Source organism: Alexandromys fortis, unplaced genomic scaffold (assembly GCF_014885135.2).
Source record: "Alexandromys fortis isolate MF-2015 unplaced genomic scaffold, M_Fortis_MF-2015_v1.1 scaffold_203, whole genome shotgun sequence".
NCBI lineage: Eukaryota > Metazoa > Chordata > Mammalia > Rodentia > Cricetidae > Alexandromys > Alexandromys fortis.
In genome coordinates, this window is record NW_026068080.1 from 305,018 (window position 1) to 312,895 (window position 7,878).

Genomic DNA, 7,878 nt, shown 5'->3' on the forward strand with positions numbered 1-7,878 from the left:
CACCACACCCTTGATTTGTAATGATTATAGAACATTTTAGGAAAAAGTGAATATATAGAATTATTCCCCTATGTACCTCTAAAGTTAACATGTGGCCATTTTGAGGGGGGCTACCTTTTCTTACTCTTTTATTTGGGGGGGGTCCTCTTATAAAATAGGGCAGTACTTATAACCCACTTGTTGTCCTTACACATACTTCAGTCATCTCCGACTGATTCCTAGGTTTCAGTACTGTGTAAGTAGATGCTGTATGATGTGCCCTAGGGCATAATGCCAAGGAAAAGGTCTGCATGTGTTTGCTGCAGACTGTTTTCTTTCCTGCTTCTTTTGATGTACAGTTACTTAAATCTGTGGATACAGAATCATGGTGTAGAGGGCTTGACTAGCTGTATATATCTTGGGATTTGTTCTTTTTTAAAAAAGCTGCTCATACAGGGACCCGACAACGACAGTCACATACATGGTCAAGGTTAAGTAAGCAGAGTTTACTTAAACAGTACTTTTGTTTGTTTTTGTAACCCAGTCCGGTTATGAAATCTCTATCCCCCTATCCCAGCCTCCAGGTTTCTGGGATTCATTCTAAGTAAATGCTACTACACATGGACGTTTGTATTTTTTTAAAGAAATAATTATGTCTGTGGGTGTTTTGTTTGCATGTATTTATATGTGCCTGGGACCCAGAAAAGGGTATGGTATCCCATGGAACTGAAGTTACAGACAGTTGGGAGCCTCTTTGTTGGTGCTAGGGATCAAATGTGAGTCCTCTGGAAGAGCAGCAAGTGCTCTTAACTTGAACCATCTCTACACCGCGCGCGCGTGCGCACACGCACACGAGGCTCATCTCCCTTGCCCACTTGGCTTTACTCTTGACTCAGTCGGGTCCCTGTTTAAAGATGGACCGCATCATGGGGATGCTCTAGGCCGTGTGTAGGTGCCGTCCAGACTCTAGGGAATGCACCTCATTTTCTCTGGTCCTATGAAACATTTGTTTATTTTGTCTTAAAGCCAGGATCTGCACTAGGGGATGCCACTCAGCTTGGACAGATGTAATTCTAGTGTTGTCCCAGGTGAGCTCTGATACAGATTAGAATCAGAGAAGTCAGAGATACTTTTGTTTTGAGACAAGATCTCACTATGTAGTCCTGGCTGGCCTGGGACACCCTGTGTAGACCAGGCTGGCCTTGAGCTCATAGAGAGCCACCTGTTTTGTTCCCCCTAAGTGCTGGAATTAAAGGCATGTGCCAGCAGGCTCAGCTCAGGGACGCTCTTAATAAGAACAGGTCAGGGAGACGGAGATATTTGTGGCCAATGTGTAGGCGGCTAGGACCTGGGGATCAGGTTGTCTGATTGAACCTCAAGTGAATGCCTGATTTGGGGGTGACCTCTCATTAGAACGTCAGACAGGAAATTCTTTAGAAGTACGCACTTTCCTGGCACGGGGTCCCGGAGGTAGCAATGAAATGAAGTTGAGGCAGGTTGCCTGGAGCTGGCCCTCCACGGCTTCTTGGCTGGGGCTGTGCGTGTGCTGTTTTGGTCCCTGCCACCAGTGTGAGTTCTAACATGCTGTTTCTCTTTATTGGTTGGCTCCCCATTCCACTCCCATCTGGGATGGGAGGGCCAAACCAACCACCTGCCTGTCGGTTGCTCCTCTCCGCCCGGACACAGTGGTGAAGCAGCGTTTACAGATGTACAACTCGCAGCACCGGTCAGCCCTCAGTTGTATCCGGACGGTGTGGCGGACCGAGGGGTTGGGGGCCTTCTACAGGAGTTATACCACCCAGCTGACCATGAACATCCCCTTCCAGTCCATCCACTTCATCACCTACGAGTTCCTGCAGGAGCAGGTCAACCCTCTCCGGAACTACAACCCCCAGTCTCACATCATCTCAGGAGGCCTGGCCGGTGCGCTGGCTGCAGCTGCCACCACCCCGCTGGATGTCTGCAAGACCCTCCTCAACACGCAAGAGAACATGGCGCTCTCCCTGGCCAATGTCAATGGCCGGCTGTCGGGCATGGCCAACGCCTTCAGGATGGTATACCAGCTCAACGGCCTCACTGGCTATTTCAAAGGTCTCTACGCACGAGTCATCTACCAGATGCCTTCCACCGCCATCTCCTGGTCCGTCTATGAGTTCTTCAAGTATTTCCTTACGAAGCGGCAGCTGGAGAATCGAACTCTGTACTAAAGGAACGGGCAGTGGGAAGTGGTTCCAGCATCTTTTGTTCCTGCCTCATCCCCTTGTCTTCACACCCAGGCCCTGTCCTACAGGGTGCTTGCGCCGGGCCCTTCATTCCCTGGTGCCCTAGAAAGGGAAGGACCAGCCTCCACTGCTCAGAAGGCTGGCTGTGGGGACACCCCGGGTGGTGGTAGGTGGGGGAAACTTGGGAAGGTGAGTGAGAAGTTGCTTTTTCTCCTCCTTCCTTGAGAGGAATGTAGCCTTTCTGCATCCCTGTGGCCTCTTCCCTAGATCTTTCGATCACGCCGCAGAGGAGAGCAATGACCCAGTAAGAAGAGTTCATATACATAAAAGGACCATTACCCAGTCTAAAATAGGTGGATAATGTTTATCCTTTATTTTTCTACATAGAGATTTTTGAAATTGTGTGTGCTTGTGTGTGTGTCCATAAATAGTATTAGAGTTGGGATGATATACCTGTTTTTGTTTTTGTTTTTTTAATAAGAGAGTTGAATTCTTCCGCCATAAGAAGTAAAACAGAACAAAACAAAACAGGAAAAAAGGCAACAAAGTAATAAACGGCTTGCCTTGGCCTGGAGTTGTGTACAGCACCCCTCTCAAGGGAGTTTAACTTGAATGTAAAAATAATAAATACAAAGTTTATATTTTGAATTTTCTCTTTTCATGGGGGAAAAAGGTACGTTGAAAACAAGTCAAAATAATGATCTATCACTTGGAGCTTTTTTTTTTTAATTCTTTTTAAACAAACAACAAAAAGTCACCTGTGTGTGCCTTTCTGTCTTTCCTAAAATTTCCAGGACCAAAGCTATGGCCCTGGAGCGTTTGCCTCCGTCTGTGGACACAGCCGTACAGTACTAAGCATGCTGGTTGTCCACTCTGTAGGGTAGTGGGCCCAGGAGCATAAGAATGTCTGGCCTTCACCTTTCCCGAGAGTAATGTGAGCGTGTGCCCCCCCCCCCCATCAGCACTTAGCATTGGATTCGCCATCATTTGCCTAGCAAATTAGTGGGATGATTCCCGCCTTAGTCTTAGGACTGATTTCTGTAGCGACCTCAGTCTCAGGCACTTAGCTAATTGGGTCGTCATGTGTTTTTATCAAAGTCGCCTCTTAACCCAGTTCCCCTGCAGTCTAGGGATATTTGAAAATCCCAGCTGGACTATTTCTGGCACTCATCTGTCCCCTGCCCTGTTGTAGCCTCGGGTCTTACCCATCACAGCCTCTCACAGCACTGAGGCCGGCCTTCCAGCCTGGACTGCACGGCTGGAGCCTGTTAGGACCCTCTCTCTCTGCCTCTCCAGAGCCGCTCAGCGGCCTTGGCTCCTCCTGTGTCACTTGAGAGCCTATGTCCTCTCTGCTCTGGCCGATCATCTCTGAGAGAACACACAAGCCTGTGTCTTCTAGTCTGTCACTCTCAGGAGAGGACAGAATGGTCTCAATGTCCCTCTTCCAGCTTGTCTATGAACGAGCAGGGGACACACTGGCATTTTTACTTCCTTGGCCCTGGTCTTGTTTGGAAGCCATGGCTAGCATGCTCCTTCTCACTGGGGAAGCATGGACCTTAAGTTCCTGTGGATTGGTGCCACTGCCTGGGAAAAATTCAGCTTGAACTTGGTTGGAGACTTTTCGTCTTGGGACCACACATCACCCAGTGCCCTTGGGCACAGGTTATGATTTTGTCCATTAACCGTGAGAAGTTAGATGATGGTCAGCTGTCTTCTTTTTTTTCTGATCAGAAGGAGGAGAGAGCCACCTCAAGTACTTAGAAGTTCTCCATGAGGGCTTGATGGCTGGCTGCTGAGCTGTCATACCACAGGGTGACAGGTTTCTGTGCTTGCTGGTGTCTGAGGCTAACTGGTGCCCTTTTATCACAGATTGTGTTTCTGCCGTCCTCCTGCTAGTGTTGAGTAGCTAAATATAAATGGAAGGGGGAGCCTAGAGTAAAATTGAAGTCAAGTCTGAAACATTCCTACCACACCCTGTGGTCCATCTGGTGACAAATCTTGCTGCAAAAACAATATTCCTGTTGGGTTTTCTTTACAGCTACCTTCTTCTGGAACAGCCTCTATGGCCAGGGCCGTGTAAGATGGAGAAGTAAGACCCGGACTTCGCAGCTCTGTGGGCTTAAGGTCCTTGCTGTCGTCTCCTTGTGGTGATGGCGGATTCACAGGGAGGCAGCTTTTTAACCAGCCCGGCCCACCCAGCCATCACAGGTTGAGCAAAGTGAAAGGTGGTTAAAAGTTGTGAAGCCCTAAACAAACATGTTTCTCACTCCTCTGGGGGTTACTTTGCCCCCCCCCCTCACCTTTTGCTCCAGGGTTGGCATTGTCCGCGCGCCGGGCGCATTAATGGCCTGCGTATTGTGATTTTTGACATCGCAAAGGTCTAAATAGGAAAATGCTTCCCAGGCCCAGTGACCAGGTTAATAGAGTTAACGGCATCTTTGGAGTGACTCCCAAGGATGGGACCGTGTGACCTGGGTGCACTGCTAACACTTTAGCTGTGTGTGTGTTCACATGATCAGACCACATGACAGCCACTTAATAGATGAGTGTTAATTTATTATAGAGTAAAACATTGATCTTTTAAAAATGGGAATGTTCTTAATTCATGACTACTTTTTTTTTAATTGGAATAACTATAATTACTTTTATGTGTGCTTGTGTGTCGTCCCCCTCCCCACCATGTCTTACAGCCATCCTCCTCCAAATGTCACCCCAAGGCTGTATCTCCCAACACACTGCTATGCCAGTAAGGTTCTATTTAACTTTATTTATGGGTAATTGTGTCTGTAAACAACAGATGTGTCGCCACCAGTCACACACTGTGGGATAAGAGTGGCCCAGTGTTATTCTCTGAATGTCTTTAAAATGCCTGTGGTCAAGATTGTTTTCGCCTTGTGAGTTCTGAGCATGGGGAGCTGCAGTGTGTTCCCATGTGGGGGTGGCTGCTGTGCTGCTACCGCTGTAACACTGGAGCTGGAGAAAATAAAGCATTGTTCTGGAAAGCGTCGTGGACTCTTTGTGGACACAGGGGCGGGAGAGTGGTTGTTGAGGAGACTGCAGATCGCCACTTTGTCAGCAGAGGGCGCCCCTGTACATCACCGTAGCAGAGGGTTCTCCTGCACATAGATCGCATTAGCTGGAGGTCTGCCTTTTTTCTTTTTCCTTTTTCTTTTTTTTTCTTTTTAATTTATGCTCATTGGTGTTTTGCCTGCACATATATTTGTTTGAGGGTGTTGAGTGCCCTGGAACTTGAGTTTTAGATAATTGTAAGTTGCCATGTGGGTGCTGGGAATTGAACCTGAGTCCTCTTGAAGAATAGCCAGTGCTCCCTCCTAACTGCCAGGCCATCTCTCCAGCCCCTCTTGCTTACGTTGAACACCTGGAGGACTGTGACTTTTCTCTGCGTATACCTCCGTGGAGAGTCAGTTGGGAACCTCTTTCAGAAAAAGCCCCCAATTGGCCAGAGTCCACACTCCCAAACCACAGCCAAAGCCAGAGAGTAGAACTTTCCCAAGAGGAGCAAGTGAGGAAGCCTGAAAGGAAAATGTTTGCTTTGAGAACTCGACGCTGCCCACAGAGTCAAGGTCAGTACGATTGCTGAGTCCCTACCAAAGGTATAACATTAGAATGGAGGCTGAGCCTGGGGTCCAGCCGTGGACACGGGTGCCAGGTGGGCAAAGGTGCTGGGCAAAATGCGTGGGTAGCAACTTTCTGTCTTGCCCACAGCTGACTCTGAACTCAAAATTACCTCATGGCTTGTAGCTGCTGCGTTTTGGTATGGGGTGTGGTGGAGTGGGTTCAACCCATTCTTCACCGTGCCTGGATAAACTGAGCCAGCAAATATGCGGTAACTGCTGATAACAGAATCCATGCTGGAGCTGTGGGACGGATGTGAAGGATGTCCTACCCTCAGAGACCCGGAACCCCAGACTGCAGACAGCTAGGCCCGTCATCCCAGCTACCTGGGAGCCAGGAGCTGATAAAGTCAAGACCATCTAAAGTGCCCATTTTCAGGGCTGGAGAGTTGGCTCAGAGGTTAATAGCACTGACTGCTCTTCCAGAGGTCCTGAGTTCAATTCCCAGCAACCACATGGTGGCTCACACCCATCTGTAATGAGATCTGGTGCCCTCTTCTGGCCAGCAAGCACACATACAGACAGAACACTATACATAATTTTTTTTTTAAAAAAAAGAAGAAAACATCATTAAAAAATTAAGTGCAGACAGAATATTGTATACAAAATAAATAAATATTTAAAAAAATAATAAAGTGTCCATTCTTGGCAAGGACCTGGGTTCAGTTCCCAGCACTATGGGTGACTGACAACTCTAGCTTCAGGGAGTCTAACGCCTCTGACCTCCATTGATTTCGGCGCTTACATGTACATACACCTAATGGGAAATAATTTTAAAGGGGACTAAGTTAGGCTGAGTGGCAGAGTGTTTGCTTAACACGTACGGGAGATTCTGGCTTCAGTCCCTACCACCAAAAGGCAAGATAAGGGACTTTCTTATTGACACACTTTAGTCCTCATTCCCCAGGATGGCAGTGGAGGAGGTTGCTATGGAAGTTACCTGCAGTGCAGAACCTCTTTATCTCCTGGACTGCATCCCAGCCTGAGGTGACTACGGTGCTTGGGCCTGGCTCACCGGTGCTCACGCTGCATCTCTTCCTGTGCAGGGACGTTAGCCTGGACCTCTGCAGTCTGCTCCAGTGGGACTGTGTTCACCACAGAAACTAGTAGTTTCTGCAGATCTCGGCTTCTGCTTTCCTGAGAGCTGGCAGTGTACCAGCCCGTGTTCGGTGTGTAGTAACATTTTGTGGAGAGAGATAAAGCTTTGGGGTCCTCTCTACAACACCCATAATTCCTGCCTTAAAGAGTTCTAAAAGGAAGGGTTTTCTTTTTCCTCAGCTCAGATCTCCTGTTGTGATTTTTTAGTGGGTTAACTACTCTTCTGGGAAGACCTTAAGGGGCCAGGGCCTCGGGGAGAATGTCATCCTAATACTGAACACAAGACTCAGGTGTGTGTGTGTGTGTGTGTGTGTGTGTGTGTGTTGGGGGAGGAGAGGAGGAATATTAAAGGGGCTTGCTCACTCCTGAGAGGGAGGGAGGGACAGAGCAGAGAGATGAGAAAGGAGTGCGTCTGGAACTTTTGGTGTAATCCCCCCCCCCACTTCCCTTCCAGTTAGGCTCCACTTCCCAAAGATTCTGCCACCTCCAAAGAAAGCCCAAGATTAAGTGTTTAAACACTTGCGCCTGTTGGAGACATTTCACACCCAAACCATAGTATTGCTCTTGCAAGAAGTTTGACCCTTAGGTGGCAGGTTTTGGGGTGATGCTGAAGGTCTTTGGAAGTCACAGGGTGAGTGGGGTTGGTGGGCAACCTAGGTAGTTTGGTGTCATAGTGAAATTTCCCAGAAGGATGGCTAAGGGGCGGGCCAAGAAGATTGGAACGAAATGCTAGGATCTGAGATTCAATGGAGATTTGGGGGGTGGGACTATAGTGCTGGCTGAGAAACACTCCTGAGGGCAAGAAGGCCCTCACCAAAATGATCAGCAAGAGGTGATACCAGACCCTCTCCAAGTAGCTGTGCCTCAGTGTTCACAGAGCACCTGAAGCCAGTGAAGAGAACAGAGAGGCTGGGAACTGTGAGTGACCTGGGAAGGGCAGAGAG

General features: G+C 48.4%; 1 protein-coding gene across 2 annotated transcripts in view; it reads left to right on the top strand.

Annotated features, from left to right (window-relative positions):
• Positions 1 to 2,925, top strand: part of Slc25a37 (solute carrier family 25 member 37) — a 40,903-nt gene extending 37,978 nt beyond the window's left edge. For both annotated transcript variants that reach the window (XM_050121862.1, XM_050121863.1), the window contains one exon: positions 1,666 to 2,925. In XM_050121862.1, coding sequence (XP_049977819.1) covers positions 1,666 to 2,186 — 521 coding nt within the window. In that variant the 3' untranslated portion in view covers positions 2,187 to 2,925. The remainder of the gene's footprint in view (positions 1 to 1,665) is intronic.
• The last annotated feature ends 4,953 nt before the right edge of the window (positions 2,926 to 7,878 follow it).